The sequence below is a fragment of the Chiloscyllium punctatum genome, chromosome 44, assembly GCF_047496795.1.
Source record: "Chiloscyllium punctatum isolate Juve2018m chromosome 44, sChiPun1.3, whole genome shotgun sequence".
NCBI lineage: Eukaryota > Metazoa > Chordata > Chondrichthyes > Orectolobiformes > Hemiscylliidae > Chiloscyllium > Chiloscyllium punctatum.
In genome coordinates, this window is record NC_092782.1 from 14,796,296 (window position 1) to 14,816,817 (window position 20,522).

The window sequence follows — 20,522 nt, forward strand, 5'->3', positions numbered from 1 at the left end:
GTTTTAACATAGGAATGGAGCAACTAATCTGGTTTAGGTCAAATATTTGGCAGTAGTATTTCCCTGTTTTCATGAATATAGCCAAAGCATCCTTTTGGTTTGCATGAGGACAGTAGCTGATGTCTCCATTTGATAATGTATTAAAAAGACACAATCGCTAATTGTGAACGACTCCCTCAGCATTGTTTGTGTTCAGGGGCAAGGAGGGGGATTTGAAATAGTCAGCTCTCTGACTCAAGAGACCCTGCTGCTCCTTATAGTGATTGTAGTGTGGTCAGCCAGCTGGACCTCATTGAATATGGAGTTCCCCAATTGGGGCTGTTACAATCACCTTGTTACAATCACTGCACGACTAGCTGAGAAAAAGGCAAAACCTTCACTAAATTCAAATCAAAGCAGCACCACTAAAACATACTGCCTTCTGAGAGGTTCTGCAAAAATGCCGTCCAGATTGAAGGGGAAAGGATAGGCAGATCCTGGCTGAGGATCAAAAAAAATCACCGAGAGTGGGCATAAAGGTACTGCCATCCCACGGCAGATAAAACAGATCAAATCAGATGGCTGGTCTGTAGTTGGATGCCTTGAGCTTTATAACCTCAACAAAATGACAAAAGTCGAGATTCAGAGATTGTGAGAATTTGTTTCCTTTTAAAAGACACATAGTGTGGTTCAGCCATGGAATTCTTTGTTACAAATCTGTTGCTTCCGGTTGTCAGTTCCAGCTGTCCATTGCAGTGGCCGGTATATTGGGTCCAGATCGATGTGCATATTGATTGAATCTGTGGGTGAGTGCCATGCCTCTAGGAATTCCCTGGCTGTTCTCTGTCTGGCTTGTCCTATAATAGTAGTGTTGTCCCAGTCGAATTCATGTTGCTTGTCATCTAAGTGTGTGGCTACTAAGGATAGCTGGTCGTGTCGTTTCGTGGCTAGTTGGTGTTCATGGATGCGGGTCATTAGCTGTCTTCCTGTTTGTCCTATGTAGCATTTTGTGCAGTCCTTGCAGGGGATTTTGTACATGGGATTGGTTTGCTCATGCTGGGTATCGGGTCCTTCGTCCTGGTGAGTTGTTGTCTGAGAGTGGCTGTTGGTTTGTGTGCTGTTATGAGTCCTAGTGGTCGCAGTAGTCTGGCTGTCAGTTCAGAAATGTTTTTGATGTATGGTAGTGTGGCTAGTCCTTTGGGTTGTGGCATGTCCTCGTTCCGTTGTCTTTCCCTTAGGCATCTGTTGATGAAATTGTGCGGGTATCCGTTTTTGGTGAATACATTGTATAGGTGTTCTTCTTCCTCTTTTTGTAGTTCTGGTGTACTGCAGTGTGTTGTGGCCATTTTGAATAGTGTCTTGATGCAACTTCTTTTGTGTGTGTTGGGGTGGATGCTTTCGTAGTTCAGGACTTGGTCTATGTGTGTGGCTTTCCTGTATGGAAATCCTATACAATGGATTCGCCAAAAACGGATATCCGTGCAATTTCATCAACAGATGCCTAAGGGAAAGACAATGGAATGAGGACATGCCGCAACCCAAAGGACTAACCACACTACCATACATCAAAAACATTTCTGAACTGACAGCCAGACTACTGCGACCACTAGGACTCAACAACACACAAACCAACAGCCACGCTCAGACAACAACTCACCAGAATGAAGGACCCGATACCCAGAATGAGCAAAACTAATGTAGTGTACAAAATCCCATGCAAGGACTGCACAAAACACTACATAGGACAAACAGGAAGACAGTTAACGATCCGCATCCATGAACACCAACTAGCCACGAAGTGACACGACCAGCTATCCTTAGTAGTCACACACTTAGATGACAAGCAACATGAATTCGACCGGTACAACGCTACTATTATAGGACAAGCCATACACAGAACAGCCAGGGAATTCCTAGAGGCATGGCACTCATCCACAGATTCAATCAATAAGCACATCGACCTGGACCCAATATAACGGCCACTGCAACGGACAGCTGCAACTGACAACCGGAAGCAGCAGATACAAACCACTATAAATGCTGGAGGAAAGATCAGAAAAGCGCTTCACAGGAGGGTCCCAAGCACTGAGGATGTCACCTAGACAGGGGACGAAACGTTTGCAACACAAATTCCCAGCTCGGCGAACAAAACCACAACAACGAGCACCCGAGCTACAAATCTTCTCACAAACTTTGAATACTGTCAAGGACTTAAATAATTTCTTTGAGACAAACTTTCAGCATGTAGAAAGAGATGTCATCTGCGACCTACCAAGAAAACACAGTCAAGATGACAACCTCAATTTTTGTGTGTGTTTGTTTTAAAACAATAGCTTGCACTTAGCCCACCCTTTCGAGTATAGCTCCCTGAGGTGGCTGACAGGGTTGTTATCAAACAGATCTTGTCACTGAGATACACGAGGAGGTATTAGGATGGGTGACAAAAAGTTCAGTCAGAACTGGTTTTAAAGGAGTGACTTAACGGAGGAAAAAGACGTGGAGTGGGCTAGGGAGGGAATTTCGGAATTTGGCTCTGAGGCAACTGACAGTACAGCAGCCAACATTGGGGTGTTGAATATCAGGGATGCGCAGAATTGGCAGAGCACAAATATCTCTAGAAGGTTAAAGGACCGAAAAAGATCACAGTTAGGGGGACTTAAGGGTATGGCAGAATTTAGATCCAAGGACATAAATTTTAAAATTAAGGCCATAAATCATCAAAGACATAGGACAGTAGGGCAGGTGGATAGGGTGGTTTAGAAGGCACATGGGATCCTTGCATTTATTAGTCAAGGCACTCAATACAAAAACAAAGAGGGTAAGATGAAGCTGCATATGACATTAGTTAGGTCACAGTCGGAGAACTGTGCGCAGTTCCTGTCACTATAGGAAGGATGTGATTGCATGGGGTGGGGGTGCAGGGTGGTGCAGAGGAGATTCACCAAGACGTTGCCTGTGCTAGAGCGATTCAGTTCTGAACTGAGACTAGCTAGCAGGTGATGTTTTCCTTAGAACAGAGAAAACCGGAAGGAGGATTCTCACTGAGGGGCACAGATAGGGAGAAAGCCTCCCCAGTGGCAGCCATATTGACAGCCCAGATTTAAAGATAAGAAGCAGCAGGTTCAGGGGGGATTTGAGGAAGAGGGTTCTGGGTATCTGGGGCTCATTGCCTAAAAGTGTGGGAGAGGCAAGAACCCTCAGGATATTTAGACATATTCAGATCAACACTTGGAGTGCCACTGCATACAAGACCCACTGGGTCAAGTGCTGGAAAATGGGACTGGAACATCTCATTTGTTTGCTGACCGGTGCAGACACAACGGGCTGAAGGGTCTCTTTCCACGCTGGAAAGACTCTATCACTCCACATCGAAGCCAGTGCTGGTCAGTGAGCACAGATGTGATTGGGATAACAGGATTCAGTGTGAGTTAGAATGGCAGAGTCCTAGGCAAACTCAGTTTTATGGTGGGTGCAAAATGGGAGACACCAGGCAGCAGGACATTAAAACAATCAAGCTTTACGGTATGAAGGCAAGGCGTTCCACAGCAGTGGAACTGCAGCAGGTGGAAGCAGGCAATTCTGGTGATGGAAAACATCTAAGCAGTTTGTAATTCAAGTTATACAAAGCATCCTTTTATTCCACACTAAACACTTGGGCATTAAGTCTGAATTTTCCTTTAATAGCTGGGATGACAGGCAGATAAATATGGTTGCAGTGAAAAATCTTTTCAGAACGTGGATCTCACAGTACTGTATTGACCTCAAAGATGTATTCAGACTTTGATGGATTGATGTTTGAAATGTGCAAATCCCAAAGGAATTATTCTAGCGATAACTTTCACAGTGCCACGGGACAATACATTGTCGAGCTAGCTTAGTGCATTATAACAAGTTCTAAATAAAATACATTGGTTTCCCCCATAAGGGACAAGAACACGTTCAGCTTGTTTCAGCTTCAATTAAGATCTATTGAGTCCTTACTGGGACTATGGGTGGTTGATCACAGATACCTGCCCTTTCGACTGTGCATGTACAAGTCAGCTGCTCTTTCTGCGGACAATGCAAATCACACTCAACAGATCCAAGACTAAATGTCAGTGTTGTCCCCTGTCATGTTCAGTATGCAGCAGCAACAAGTTGAATTAAAAAAAAACACCTTCAAAAATTTTCAAGGTGCTTCCCAGGATCATTACCAAATTAAATTTGGCCCCCAGTCACCAAAGGGGATATTATGGTCGATGACTTATAACTAGTTGAAGGAGGAAGGTTTTAAATAAGCACCTTAGTGTAAACAGAGACAAGCAGGGAGAGAAATGCAAAGTTCAGGTCCTTGATATTCTGAAGGCTGGACTATCAATAATGGGTCAACACTTTTATAAAGCAGCCAGATACAAAGAACAGAAATATGCATTTATACAGCACCTTTCATGACAGAAAGCACTGAAGGGCTTTAACAGGCAAAAAAAAAATTGCCACGGAACACCTCAGCAGATAATAGGACAAATGGTCAAATATTTGGTCACAGAGGCAAGCTTTCAGGAGGACCTAACCGAGAGAGAAAGGTAGAGTAATGGAGAGTGTTCGGTACAGAGTTAGAGATCTAAAGACCATGAAAGGGGAGAACCATGGAGTATGCATGTTCTCTCCATGTCTGCGTGGGTTTCCTCCAGGTGCTCCGACTTCCGCCCACAGTCCAAACATATGCAGGTTAGGTGGACTGTCCACGCAAAATTGCTCCATAGTGTCTAGGGATGTGCAAGCTAGGTGGATTAGCCATGGGGAATGCAGGATATGGTAGGGGCTGGGTTGGGGTGGGATGCTCTTTTGAGGGTCAGTGCAGATGCAATGGACTGATTGGCTTCTTCCTGCACTGTAGGGAACTCTGACACTATGAAAGCTGAGTGCACAATTACCAATGGAAGAAGAGAAGAGACTGGGACATTTGAGGTCATAGATTGAAGGAATGGAGAGATTATAGAGACTGAGAGCAGCAAGTTCAGGGGCAGACCTGAAAACCATTTGAGGAACTAATAACTAATGAAGGGCAACGAGTATAGGCAGGTGGTGAATGGGACTTGGTTCAACACAGGACAAGGGCAGCAGAAAGATCAGCTCAAAGTGGGAGCCCATTGGAAGCACTTTGTAAATAATGCAAAAGCACAAGTGGGGGTTTCCGAAACAGCTGGCCTGGGATAGGAGTGTAGATGGACAATCTTCAACAAGGAGTAGTCTTGGTAACTGAGAGCATGTTATGTCAGGGGTTCAGCTCACAATCACTTAGGATGCCTTGGTTGCGAACAGTCTGGTTCAGCCTCAGACAGTGTCCTTGGAGGGAGGAAGTGGGGATGTGACCGGTGACTAGAGAAAGAACATTGTGGCAACAGCTGGAGACAATGGTTCCAGTAAAAGACCTCAGGAAAGCAATGCCATCACTGTTTCACTGCCAGGTCAGAGTTCACCAGCACTGCACTGTGCACGCCCCTGGGAATGACAGGAACTGCCTTCTTGAGCACCCTCCAACCCAACAGAAAATCATTTAAAAACAACCGGAATTCCCAACACATTGTCTCACCTTTCTCTCATTGTGGGAAAGAAAACAAGAAATCACAGGAGATTTACTCTTTTGACAACACAGAGGTAATTTATTTGATTGCAACTCATGGGATGATGCTGTGTGAAAATTTCAACAGTGACCACGGCTTCAAATTAAGATTAACTCTAGGCATGATGGGAGATGGCCCGGGATCAGGAAAGGCGCTACATAAACGTACATCGTAGGGAGAAACAAGTTAGGGCACCGCCTATAACCTGCAGAAAAGCAAACCATCACACAAGCCCTTCAACGGCCATATTTTATTTTGACAATCCTTTTACTCCAGCATTGATAGAACAATTGTCACATATTTCTCATTAAACCACAGAGAGCAGTCAGCTCACAAGATGGGTGCTGGAATATAAGCAAAGAAAAGAGAAAAAAAGAAAAGAAAAATATATAACCAGGAGATTAGAATCTGAAACGAAAAGAAGTAATCTGCTAACAGAAACGGAACTTAGTATTAACTTCTGTATTACCACAACTAGGTAAAGGATTTCAGCTCTGAGACAATTACATCCTTATCTTGCATCCCTCACCGATTCCATTTGCAAAGTTTTCTCTAAAAGCTTTTGCAGTAGGACGAGAGAATATATTAGTGTGTCTGCCTGGGGAGGAGGAGTAACTGGTGTTCCATTACAGGCACAGCCCAAAGTGAACATCTGAAGGAGACCTGACAACAATAATTCAGACAGGTCCCTCTATGCTTCATAAGATTAAGCCGACTTCTACTTACTTAATGATATCTCAGTTTGGGTAAAGTAAATGATTGTATGCATTTCAGGAAGTGTACCAAACACAAGCTGCAGTTGGTAAGGAATCACATTTATTAGAGAACATCCTCCTCATAAAGTGATCAGGCAAACTCCATTTCCTTTACTCTGTATGAAACTACACTGGAATCTCTTTATATTCATCTTGAAGAACTCTGCAGTCTCATAATTAAATCTCAATTACTTCTCAGGTACCTGAAATAATTCCACAGAGGCGGCTATCCCGTCACCAAATCACACGCCTTTTACTTACACGTGGAGGTCCTTGACACTGATCCAGCGCCCTCAGAGCCAGCTCTCAGAGTGAGCTGAACCCTGACACTTCTGTCAGCTGGGGCTCCCTGACTGGGCCAGATTAACAGCCCCAACTGAGGAACTCACATTCTATGAGATCCACGTGGCTGACCTTGTTACAATCGCTACAGTATCAAGGTATGGGGACCCAATGTGAAATTGGCTACAGGTCAGCCATGATTGGTCTGAATGATAAAAGAGACTGAATAGTAAAGGCCCAAGAGACGGAATGGCCTTGTCCAGTTCCTGATATAAGGTCAGGTTTCAGGTAGAGTGTTAGCATTTCTCTACTTACTCTCAACAGGAGCCACTTAGGTCACCTCCTGCCATGTTGGTTCGATGCTGAGCTAATTCTGCAATTTACTCAAAAGGATGTTTAACGAACAAACTTGGTGGTATTCTCCTGCCAATTTCTCATGCCCAAGCCAACGTCCTATGCTTCCAATGGCTGCAGTCCCAAAACTGAGGAATACTGTTCATGTAAACACAGTCAGAGCCACAAAGCATCAGACTGGACCACTATTCCAGTGCTAACCTTGATGCAGTGGTATCCCTCTGGGACTGACGCCTTAGTGCAGCGACGGAGTTGTGCAACAATTCCAGAGTTGCTTTCTTTCAAATGATGTGACAAGCTAAGCCCTCCCAGGATGTAAAAGATCCCATGAAGACACTAACTGTCCATACCGCTGAGCCAGGAGGCCTGAGAGCTATGTCATAACGTGTCTGAATAGGTCAATTAGAAAAATATCCTGCAGCATCATTTGAAAGAGTTGGGTAGGGAGGGGCAGTCCTGCTAGCCAATAATTATCCCTCATCAACAATGTGAAGGTATGGTCAATGGTTTGTGGGATCACACTGTGCACAAATGGCCAGGCAGTGACTGCATCTTAAAAAGTACTCCACTGATTCCGAGACAAACTACAGTTGTGGAAGGTGCTATGTAAATGCAAGCTCATTATGCTCCTTCCTTAATAATATATCAGTCGAGGCATTAGGTCCACAAAGCAAAAACTAGATAATGTAAGTGGAAATGAGCTCAGTTTCTGTTATACCGTACCTCCATTCTCATTTATCCAGTAAATAAACAGGTTCATGGTCCCTGCTTCCGTTATATTGTGTTCGTCTCCATAGAGCCACAAAACCTGTTGACACCCTGCAGCCAAGGCTTCAGATTGTGCATAAAGTGAGGCACCATAATTTCTAAAAGAAGACAGAACAGTTAGAACCGAGCATGCCGCTATAAAGTTGCTTCCTGCTCACAGCGGCTTAACGAGAAAAAGATCCCAGTTTGAACCTGTTGTAGAATCATAGTGCCATACAGCACGGAATCAGACCTTTTGGTCCAACTCATCCATGCCGACCAGATTTCCCAAACTAACCTCGTCCCATTGACCTGCATGTGGCCCATATCCCTGACATCCTTCCTAATCATGAACCTGTCCAAATGCCTTTTAAATGCTGAACCTGCATTTTACTGAACCTGCATCTACCACTTCCTCTGGCAGTTCATTCTACATACGAACCACTCTCTGTGTGAACAATTTAACCCTGAGGTCCCTTTTAAATCTTTTGTCTCTCACCTTAAACCTATGCCCTCTCGTTTTAAACTCCCCTATCCTTTGGAAAAGATCTAGGCTATTCACCCTACCTTCATGATTTTATAAACCTCTGTAAGGTCACCCCTCAACCTCCTCCACTCTATAGAAAAAAAATGTCCCAGCCCATCTAGGGTCTCCTTATAACTTAAACCCTCCACTGCTGGTGACATCCTTGTAAACCTTTTATGTGCCCTTTCCAAATTAATAATATCCTTCCTATAGCAGGGTGACCCAGGCCCTGGGGGACAAGCCTAGTTATCAGTAACACCATGGCAGCTGAGGCTGAGATATGAACTCCTTTCCTTCTGAGTCACAAGGCTGAGATTCAAGTCCCAATCAAGGCCATGAACACAAAATGATTTGCATTGATATAGGATTTTGCAAACCACCGCACATCTTGCTTCAATGTGTAAATTCGGCAGCCAGTATTGCATTCGGTAAACTCCAAAAACAACCAAGTGAGAGTAACCAGTGTGCTTTTCGTGGTGTTGACTAAGAGATGGACAATGGCCAGGTTCCCAGAAAGAAATGCTCTGCTCTTCTTTGAAACAGAATCCACGGGATTTCTTAGATCGATCCAACAAGCAGACAGGGTGGAGGTTCAGTAAACAGCAGCTCTCAGTGTTGCTCTGAAGAGTCAACTCGGGTTTTTGAGCATAAGCCCTGGACTGGGACTTGAACCCAGAGCCTTATGGCTCAGGGATAACAGAGAATTGTGCAGCACTGAGGGAGTGTCGCATTGCCTGGCATGCTGGCTTTTTGGACACAGTAATAATTTGAGGCTCCATCTGTCTTCTCAGGTGGACACAAAGGATTCCCCGGCCCTTTTTTGAAGATTTTGATTTATTATTGTCACATGCACCTAGGTACAGAGAAAAGTTTTGTTTTGTGTGTAGCACAAGCAGATCATATTGTACAAAGTGCAAAAGGGTAATAGACCAAGGTGAGGGATAAGCACAGCAGGTCAGGCTGCGCTTTTCCAGCAACACATTTTTAAGCTCTGATCCCCAGCATCTGCAGTCCTCACTTTCTCCAAGGTGAGGGATACAATGTTACAGCTGCAGAGAAGCTGCACAAAGAGCGAGATCAACATTAAATTTAATATTTGAGAGGTCCATTCAGAAGCCTAACAGCAGCAGGGAAGAAACTGTTCTTAAACTTGTTGGTTCGTGTGTTGAAGCCTTTGTATTTCCCAACAGAAGAGGTTGGAAGAGATTATAACTGGGGTGGGAGGGGTCTTTGACGACATTGGCTGCCTTCCTGAGGTAGTGAGAACTGTAGATAGAGGTCAGTGGATGGAAGATTGGTTCGCATGACCGACTGGGCTGTGTTCACAGCTTTCTGTAGTTTCTTATGGCCCTGGGCAGAGCAGTTGCTGAACCATTCTCCCTAGTATTTTGGCCAATAATTATCTCAGACCCAGAATGATACTCACCATGCCATCTGATTAGTAACACCCTGATATTTCCAGGAGCTTGCTATGTGTATGTCGGGTGCTACAGTAATCAGGCTTCATTGGCTGTGAAGTACTGTGAGACAACAACATTCATGAAAGACACTATATAAATGTAAGTCTTCCTGCTTTACTGCTGGTCAAGGTTGGTAAAGGAGCCATGGAAATACTGAGAATGGCAGTCTTCAGGTGAAGGAACATCAGAAAACTGTGACAAGGATATTGCTGCCAGGGTTGGAGGATCTGAGCTACAGGGAGAGGCTGTACAGGCTGGGGCTGTTTTCCCTGGAGCGTTGGAGGCTGAGGGGAGACCTTATAGAGGTTTATAAAATCATGAGGGGCATGAATAGGGTAAATAGACAAGTCTTTTCCCTGCGGTGAGGTAGTCCAGAACTAGAGGGGGTAGTTTTATGGTGAGAGGGGAAAGGTTTAAAAGGGACCTAAGGGGCAACGTTTTCACACAGAGGGTGGTGCGTGGATGGAATGAGCTGGCAGAGGAGATAGTGGAGGCTGGTACAATTACAACATATAAAAGGCATCCAGATGGGTACATGAATAGGAAGAGTGTAGAGGGATATGGGCCAAATGCTGGCAAATGGGACTAGCTTGATTTCGGATATCTGGTCGGCATGGACGAGTTGGACCGAAGAGTCTGTTTCCGTGCTGCACATCTCTATGACTCGATTAACCAAATGCAGGGAGTGATATGCAACTGCACTCACCCTGGTTAAATGGTGTACAGGTTTGTATCGGGATCAGAATAGATTCAAGGAGGATAAGATCACAGGGTCTTGGTGCACTGTTGCAATTGCAATGAATCTGATTTATGCCAGATTCCACTGTCTTCCATTATACACACTTGTTCTGACTTGTTCCCTCTATTCCCTTCTCCCTCAATCCCCGAATTGCACTTGTTGCCGAGGAGGTGTCTCCTTACTTTCCTTGTTCCAGCACTCGTGCTGCCATCCTATCCCACACATCTACCACTCACACATTTCCTTAGCCTGTCCCGGATTTGTAAATGTATCCCCATTCGCGCCTAAGAATAGAAAAGCAGAATGTGCGATGATGGGTGCAAACTACGTGGGGGTCATTTGGAGGCATTGTAAAGGGCTGTTTAGGTGTTCATTGTGGGCTACTATTGACGTACATACCCTCCGACCTTGCAGTCTCCCGTTCCTCCTTTCCATGCCCGGACATATTTCGGATCTGCCCAAAGAGACACGGAGTCCAAAGTCCCCTTTGAGAAATAAGGTCCGACTGGACTGAGGATCACATACAGCAACGCTTTTGTCGTTATCTTCAATCCAAGAGAAGGCTGCGATTCAAAGCGGAAAGTGAGAAGGAATCAGCAGGAGCTAAAACACAGCCTTCAGCAACTGTGTCACCCTAACCCTCTGGATCCACAGTGTTCCCATCCTGTGGGATTGTGCTGGAGGCTCCCAGAAGTTAGAGGTTCATTCAACAGGAAACGTTCCTGGAGGGGAAATCATTGAGACCTCCAAAACAGGAAGGGGGCAGGATAGTGAGGTTTCTTGCGATACCATCTAAAGAGTCAATGGATAGCCAGACCCACTCCTGCTGATCACAGCAGCTGCCACTCCACCTTTCCTTTCCCCCAGCTACATGAAGCCCAGAGGGGGCATTAACTAGTGGAGATGGGACAGCTCCAACGGGGAAACCATGGTGAAGTCTCCATCCAGGAAACCATTGCGACGGTCTCCATCCGTGAAACCATGGCAACAATCTCCAACTGGGAAACCATGGTGATGGTCTCTATCTGGGACACTGTGGCGAGTCTCCAACTGGGAATCATGGTGAGCTCTCTGCCACATAATGTAGAGAATATATTCCATTTGAACCAATCTAGGGTCAATCGATGGCAGCAATGGTGGGGTTGGGCACCTTGCCTCAACCTAACTGAGCCCATCTCCCATAGTCCACAACCTGAAAAACCAGAATGGAGTCTTATCTTTTCCCCAATTAGATCCTGTGAAGGGAGACCGCTTGCAGCAGTCTCTATGGCCCAGAAGCCACCAGCTTCTGATGGACTTCAACATCACAGCCTACAATTCACTGAGGGGTCTCGCCACTCAAAGTTTAATGAGCTAGTTGGAGCTCCATCCAGCCACACCTGCAAACACCGCACAGCCTGGTGCATCTACAAACAGATGTCAACGCGCGCTACACATGACAGCATGTGCAGATCTGTATATAAACAGAGCTGGAAAAACGTGAATTTACATCCCAACATTTGGCAGGCAGTGACCTAATGGTATTATCACAAGGCTATTAATTCAGAAACTTGGCTAATGTTCTGGGGACCTGGGTTCAAATCCCGCCACAACTTGGATTGACTAAAGATCTGGAATTAACAGCCTAGTGATGACAATGCAAGCTTTGTCCATTGGCAGAAATGCCGGTCTGGTTCACTGATGTCCTTTAGGGAAGGAAACTGTCGTCCTTGCCCACTCTGACTCCAGACCCACAGCAATGTGGTTGACTCTCAACTGCCCTCTGGGCAATGAGGAATGGACAATAAATACTGGCCCCAGCCAATGATGCCACAGCCTTTGAAATTAACATTAAAAAAAGACACAATTGCCCTTGCCCATTCTCCAAAACACAACACACGCAGCCAGTCCAATTTCAGGTATTCTCACCTCTGTTCCGATGAAGACTGGTCGAATGTAGAGACTGGCAGCATTTGAATATGGAACCCACTCCCTGTCTATCTCCACCAGCTTCTTGATGCACTCCAACAGCTCGTTGGGATCAAAGATCTAGTAAAGGAAAGACCTCTTTAGACTGAATTCATTTGGTGCAGAAACCAAGTCGGGAAACTATCACTGAAACTAATCAATAACTGCTGGTATGATTATTGTCCAGTGTGGATAGAATGCCTGGCCAATGTTACCAAACATGGCTTCAAAGATTGAAGATTTTAACTGCTACCGTCTGCACCTAGTATCTACCAGGATGTTTCCAATGTAAAAACCTCTGGTGGAAAATGGAGGTTCTTGCATGATAACCCATTTGGGCTGAATAGGAGAAAGTGAGGACTGCCGACCTGGAGATCAACGTCGAAAAGTGTGGCGCTGAAAAAGCACAGCAGGTCAGGCAACATCCAAGGAGTAGGAGAGTTGACGTTTCGGACATAAACCCACCATCAGGAATGGGGTGGCGGGTTACGGAGGAGGTGGGCAAGGGGGGTGCTAAGAGATAAACAGGAGGGCGGGGGGACTGAGGAGAATGTAGCTAGGAATGCAATAGATAGACGAAGCTGGAGGATGAGGGTGATAGGTCAAAGCGGAGGGTGGAGTACTTAGGTGGGAAGGAAGACGGACAGGTAGGACAGATCTAGAGGGCGGTGCCAAATTGGAGGGTTGGATCTGGGATGAGGTGGGGGAGGGGAGATGAGGAAACTGGTGAAGTCGACACGGATGCTGTGTGGTTGAGAGGCCCAAGGTGGAAGATGAGGCGTTCTTCCTCCAGGCATCGGGTGGCTTGGATTCGGCGGTGGAGGAGGCGCAGGACTTGCATATTCTTGGTGGAGAGGGACAGGATGGTGGGGCTGTTGGGTGCGTGTGTCCCAGAGGTGTTTCCTGAAATGCTCCGCAAGTTGGCGTCCTGGCCCTCCAATGTAGAAGAGTCCACTTCTAGAGGAATGGACACAGTAGATGAGGTGGATGGATGTGCAGGAAAATCTCTGCCTGGTATGGAAGGATCCTATGGGGCCTTGGATGGAGGGGAGATGGGGATGTGTGGGTGCAGATTTAAAACCTCTTGCAGTGGCAAGAGACCTTGGACTGGAGGTTCACAGCTCCTTGAAAGTAGAGGCGCAGGTAGGTAGGTTAGTGAAGGTGTTTGGTATGCTTTCCTTTATAGGTCAGAGCATCAAATATAGGAGTTAAGAGGTCATGTTGCAGCTGTGCAGGACATTGGTTAGGACACTTTTAGAATATTGCATGCAATTCCGGTCTCCCTGAAAGAGGAAGGATGTTGTGAAACCTGCAAGGGTTCAGAAAAGATTTACAAGGTTGTTACCAGCGTTGGAGGATTTGACATATAGGGAGAGACTGAATAGGCTGGGACTGTTTTCCCTGAAGTGTTAGAGGCGACCTTATTGAGGTTTATAAAATCATGAGGGGCACAGATAGGGCAAATAGACAAGGTCTTTGCCCTGGGGTGGGGGAGTCCAGAACAAGAGGGCATAGCTTTAAGGTGAGAGGCGAAAAATTTAAAAGGGACCTCAGGGGCAACTTTTTCGTGCAGTGGGTGGTGCGTATATTGAATGCCAGAGGAAGTGATGGAGGTTACTGCAATTACAACATTTAAAAGGCATCTGGATGGGTATATGAATAGGAAGGGTTTAAAGGGATATGGGCCAAATGCTGGCAAATGGGACTAGATTAGGTTAGGATATCTGGTCGGCATGGATGAGTTGGACCAAAGGGTGGCTTTCTCCGTACATCTCTATGACATATCCAGCGCTTCACATACTATAGCTACCTCCATCAAAAGACTGTGCATGCTGGGATTCAATGGGAGCTTTCAAGAAGGTGACAAGTCTTTGTTTAGAAAGATGTCCGGGAAAACGTGACTAACAGGAGTTGAGGTACAAATTGGATTGTACCATTGTCTGAATGTCTACGCGTCACGCTTTGTTGTCAGAAATGGTGCCACTTGTAATTTGGCCTAATGGCCATTCCTGGCACCAGGGTGATATCTGCAACTTCCTGCCTGTATGTGGCACAGGCAAAGAGTTATTTGAGCTGTTTGCTGCCACCTGTCCTTCACTGACTATACTGTATCCAAAGCACGTCTAATGATCAGTGGTAGAGGACAGACAGCACTGATGAGTCTAAACAGAATGGGAACTTGTCTCAGTTAATGTTTTTATGCACGATAGCAATAAGTGCAGTTTACACAACTAATCAGGCAATGATTACTAAGGACTATTTGGTATTGCACGGAATACAATTCCATCTGTAGAATTCCTTGTCTTAATGTATAGACTGTTAATATATTCGGATTGGGTCGAAGAATTGCAACATTCAACGTCAACTCTTTCAGAACAATTACCTTATGCAACAGTTACCTAATGCACCATGTCACGCAAGAAAGAACTTGCGCTCTAATGAAAGCTCTATTTGCTTGTTACAGAATGTGTGATTTGATTGCATTACTGAGGTACACCACATTCAAGGCATTGACAGTAACCGGTCAGTGCAGGTAAACCGCTGTTGCGTGTCGCTGCAACGTTGCATGGATGTGCAGCCGTGCAGTGACCTGAGAAGTCCCGGAGGGGGTTTGTTCTGTCATTAAGACCATACGTGCACAGTGCAAATAAACTGAAAGGGACGGCAATTGGGGTAAGTAACAGGCAACAATAACAGTCTGTGTACTCACAGGTAAACAGGCTCGAATGGCCGACTGCAGCATCCTCTGCATATTCAACATGGGTCGGAACAGGCGAATCTTATTATCCACTCCGCGGTAGGCTTTCAGCCCTTCAAACAACTGTGAAGAGATGGCAGGTGAAGCAAGAGGTCATTTCATGCAACTCTCTCTGTCAGGTGATACCACGGTTAGTTAGCAAAAAGAAATCGCAGTTACTGGTGAATCCCACATTTGCATCCTTCACTGTAAGACTGCACTCTGTGTTTAACTGTTAATCGTAGCTCAGTCAATATTCCCTCGTCTCCTGGCTGACCTCACAGAAGCAAATTCACTGCCACCCTTGCTGCTAATTCTGGGATCCTCCTGTGGGTCACCGAGTGGCCACACATTCTCACCCTGCGTGTCAGAAGTGGCAGACGGGCTGCTAAACGTGGGGTCACTGAGAGTCCCTCAGCACTGCCCCTACCCTCAGGACAAAACCGGTGGTTTTCCCCTCCAGGGCAATCGACATCCTTCCTGAGGGAGCAGCTGCAGGATTCCCTGCAGTCCTCCATCTACCCTAACCCCACCAACATCCCCACGGCACCATCTCCACCAACCTCCAGTCACTGACTGACAATCTCCACCAATTTAACCACTCGTGCCAAACATTTCCCCACCGTTAACCTTGACCCCAAGTGGTGCAGCCTGGCCAGGCATGGGAGGGACGTCAGGAAGAAACAGATGATAGCAAACCAGCACCATCATTTCATCTCATTGCATTGCAAAATCTGCAGCTGTTACATGCAAGCTCAGTCAGAGACAGCGTGGAACGACAGCAAAACTCCTGCCCGCCTGCGTTCTCAGTGCACTGCCACACCACTGGAAGACCGAGGCAAACACTGGAGGGCAGGAGAAATGGCTGACCTGCCTGCCCCTTCGCTGTCTCCAACGTCTCTTCAGCACCTCTGGGCAGGACAAGGTCAGCAACTCGAAGCAGGCTAGGCAGTCTTATGCAGAAGCCGTGAAGAAGACAGCGAGGACTTCTTTCAGCCCCTGCCACACTACTCCTGCAACTTTCACCAACGACAAAAAGCAGCCAACAGGAATCAAAGCAACAGTCAGAAGAAATCAACTAAGCTCACTTGAAAATGTTTGATGTGTTGGGCTGGGCTGGACAAAGTTAAAAATTACACAACACCAGGTTACAGTCTAACAGACTTATTTGGAAGCACTAGCTTTTGGAGCGCTGCTCCTTCATCAGGTGGTTGTGGAGCAGGATCGTAGGACATCGACTTTACAGCAACAGGATTAGACCATAAGACCATAAGACATAGGAATGGAAGTAAGGCCATTCGGCCCATTGAGTCCACTCCGCCATTCAATCATGGCTGATGGGCATTTCAACTCCACTTACCCGCATTCTCCCCGTAGTCCTTAATTCCTTGTGACATCAAGAATTTATCAATCTCTGCCTTGAAGACATTTAGCGTCCCGGCCTCCACTGCACTCTGCGGCAATGAATTCCACAGACCCACCACTCTCTGGCTGAAGAAATGTCTCCGCATTTCTGTTCTGAATTGATCCCCTCTAACTCTAAGGCTGTGTCCACGGGTCCTAGTCTCCTCGCCTAATGGAAACAATTTCCTAGCGTCCACCCTTTCCAAGCCATGTATTATCTTGTAAGTTTCTATTAGATCTCCCCTTAACCTTCTAAACTCCAATGAATACAATCCCAGGATCCTCAGTCGTTCCTCGTATGTTAGACCTACTATTCCAGGGATCATCCGTGTGAATCTTCGCTGGACACGTTCCAGTACCAGTATGTCCTTCCTGAAGTGTGGGGACCAAAACTGGACACAGTACTCCAAATGGGGCCTAACCAGAGCTTTATAAAGTCTCAGTAGCACATCGCTGTTTTTATATTCCAACCCTCTTAAGATAAATTACAACACTGCATTCGCTTTCTTAATCACGGACTCAACCTGCATGTTTACCTTCAGAGAATCCTCAACTAGCACTCCCAGATCCCTCTGTACTTTGGCTTTACGAATTTTCTCACCGTTTAGAAAGTAGTCCATTCTTATATTCTTTTTTCCAAAGTGCAAGACCTCGCATTTGCTCACATTGAATTCCATCAGCCATTTCCTGGACCACTCTCCCAAACTGTCTAGATCCTTCTGCAGCCTCCCCACTTCCTCAGTACTACCTGCCTGTCCACCTAACTTCGTATCATCGGCAAACTTCGCTAGAATGCCCCCAGTCCCTTCATCCAGATCATTAATATATAATGCGAACACCTGCGGCCCCAACACTGAACCCTACGGGACACCGCTTGTCACCGGCTGCCATTCCGAAAAAGAACCTTTTATCCCAACTCTCTGCCTTCTGTCAGACAGCCAATCCTCAATCCAGACCAGCAGCTCACCTTGAACACCATGGGCCTTCACCTTGCTCAGCAGCCTCCCGTGTGGCACCTTATCAAAGGCCTTTTGGAAGTCTAGATAAACCACATCCACTGGGTTTCCCTGGTCTGACCTACTTGTCACCTCTTCAAAGAATTCTAACAGGTTTGTCAGGCATGACCTCCCCTTACTAAATCCATGTTGACTTGTTCTAATCCGACTCTGCTCTACCAAGAATTTAGAAACCTCATCCTTAACGATGGATTCTAGAATTTTACCAACAACCAAGGTTAGGCTAATTGGCCTATAATTTTCCATCTTTTGTCTTGATCCTTTCTTGAACAAAGGGGTTACAACAGCGATCTTCCATTCATCCGGGACTTTCCCTGACTCCAGTGACTTTTGAAAGATCTCAACCAATGCCTCGTTATTTCCTCAGCCACCTCCCTCAGAACTCTTGTGGCCAGGAGATTTATCAATTTTAAGACCTTTTAGCTTTTCTAGCACTTTCTCTTTTGTAGTGGCAACCATACTCAACTCAGCCTTCTGACTCCCTTTAATTGTTGGGATATTACTCCTGTCTTCCACTGTGAAGACTGACGCAAAGTACTTATTAAGCTCTCCAGTTATTTCCTTATCTCCCATCACTAGGCTTCCAGCATCAGTTTGAAGTGGCCCAATGTCTACTTTTGTCTGTTGTTTGTTTCTTATGTATTGAAATAAACTTTTACTATCATTTCTAATATTACTGGCTAGCCTACCTTCATATTGCATTGTCATGCAACTGAAATGATACATTGAACAAACCTAGATTGCTTTTAAGTCTTTTATCTTTTAGAATGGTTTGCAGATTTCGGTTCATTACTATACAAATCCCAGAACTTCTTTTAATTTTTTGCCACAGGTGCCGTTTCTGCGTTTGAAGAACGTAGGCAGGACCCCAGTCATGAGTCCAGCCTAATTTCTCATCCACATTCTTTCAGTTGTGCTGCACACTTGCAATTTCTGAGAAGAACCACAAGAGGATGATGGAGACCACCTCCTGGTGAAATATCATGGGCTCGGGTACAAGTAGAGAGCAGCAGCAGTTTGTTGTCATTAGGCAACAACTTGCACTAACTGTAAAACCTTTTAGAATCACACATTCTCCAAAAATATGACACTGCAACTTAACACAACCTCTATATTATAATATTAACAGGTTTTAGTTTTTAACTAGCCACCTCATGTTAACAATTTAATCAAATCTTCCCAATATGTGATGCAATAAGTACAATTCGTCCTACATAATATGTAATGGCTTTGTTTAATTCATCTTGATTTGCGAATGTTTGGCATTTATATTCATTTCACGTACTTTAGGTTTTCACAGATCACATTTAACTTCCCAAACAAGTTCAGTGGGTGGCACGGTGGCACAGTGGTTAGCACTGCTGCCTCACAGTGCCTGAGACCCGGGTTCAATTCCCGCCTCAGGCAACTGACTGTGTAGAGTTTGCACATTCTCCCCGTGTCTGCATGGGTTTCCTCCGGGTGCTCTGGTTTCCTCCCACTGTCCAAAGATGTGCAGATTAGGTGAATTGGCCATGCTAAATTGCCTGTAGTGTTAGGTAAGGGGTAAATTTAAGGGTATGGGTGGGTTGTGCTTCGGCGGGTTGGTGTGGACTTGTTGGGCCAAAAGGCCTGTTTCCACACTGTAATGTAATCTAATCTACTTTCATCTCAAAATCAGCAACGCAAACATTCAAACCCAAAATGACACTCTTGTGTTGCGCGGAGGGAGTGCTGCACTACTGGAGGTGCTGAGTTTTAGACAAGGTGTTAAATTGAGGCCTCTCAGACAGATATGAAAGATTTCCTAATTACCGGTCGAAGAACAGTGAGGCAGGGGCCCCGATGCTGTTCCCCAAATAACAATTGTCCATTAACTAAATAGCAGCAAAACATATCACTCGATCATTTATTTCACGGCTGTGTGTGACATCATCTGTGTGCAAATTGTTTTCCAGCAGGCCAATGGCTGCGTTAACAGGTTGTTCTCCTTTATTACGAGAAGAATTGAACATACTAGTAAGGACATTCTTTCAGGAGCCGGTACACATACACAACAGGATGAATGGCCTCCTTCAGAACAGTAAAATTCCATGACTTTATATTACGCTTCAGTTATTAGGAAAGCCACTTCAGAATACGGTGTGCAGTTTGGCATCCTTGTTTAAGGAAGGATGTAAGTGCAAAGGAGGTTTACCAGATTGAAACCTGGAATGATGAGAAACCTTAGAACCAAACATTGGACATGCTGGGCTTATTTTCACTACAGTTGTGAAGATCAAGACAATTTGATGACCTAGTGGCATTATCGTTGGACTGTCAATCCAGAGACCTAGATAATGTTCTGGGGACCCAGGTTTGAATTTTGCCATAGCTGAATGTGGAAGTTAAGTTCAATTTTTAAAATATAAATCAGGAATTAAGAATCCACTGATGACCATGAATCTGTTGTCGATTGTTGGAATAGCCCATCCGGTTCATTGATTTCCTTCAGGGGTTAGGCAGGTGGGGTTAGGCAGATTCTTATTGTTAAGGGAATTGTTAAGGATTATCGGGGATAAACGGGAATGCCGAATTCAAAACATAAATTGATCAGCCGTGTTCTTATTGAATGGTGGATTTGAGCCTACTCCTTCTGGACACAGATCAGAGGCTACTACTGCCAAGGTGTTCCAGTTAAATGGATCACTCAGGTTCTCTGGGACTCTGTCCTAGTAATTCTGTTATTTGGCTCCCACTCCTCACCTACTCCCCAATGGCCCATCCATGCCAATCCATATTGTCATCCACCTCTAATGGCTCCTCATACCCCACAAGCCAATCAGTTCTCTTTATGATCCCACCAATGGTCCTTCATGGTTCCACAATTACCCATACATCTCTTCCTCTCCCTGACATCCTCCATGTCAACTCATTGCACTTTGATGTCCATGCATCAGATACGCACTCTGTACAAAACCAGTAAACCCTACAATAGCAATGACATGTGTGGGA

At 45.4% G+C, this 20,522-nt stretch overlaps 1 protein-coding gene across 2 annotated transcripts in view; it reads right to left on the minus strand.

The window, feature by feature from the left end:
* The window catches only part of bcat1 (branched chain amino-acid transaminase 1, cytosolic), an 81,023-nt gene that overhangs the window by 23,876 nt on the left and 36,625 nt on the right, over nucleotides 1-20,522 (minus strand). For both annotated transcript variants that reach the window (XM_072562304.1, XM_072562303.1), the window contains 4 exons: nucleotides 15,103-15,213; nucleotides 12,354-12,473; nucleotides 10,845-11,008; nucleotides 7,697-7,839 (listed from right to left, as the gene is read on the minus strand). In XM_072562304.1, coding sequence (XP_072418405.1) covers nucleotides 7,697-7,839; nucleotides 10,845-11,008; nucleotides 12,354-12,473; nucleotides 15,103-15,213 — 538 coding nt within the window. The remainder of the gene's footprint in view (nucleotides 1-7,696; nucleotides 7,840-10,844; nucleotides 11,009-12,353; nucleotides 12,474-15,102; nucleotides 15,214-20,522) is intronic.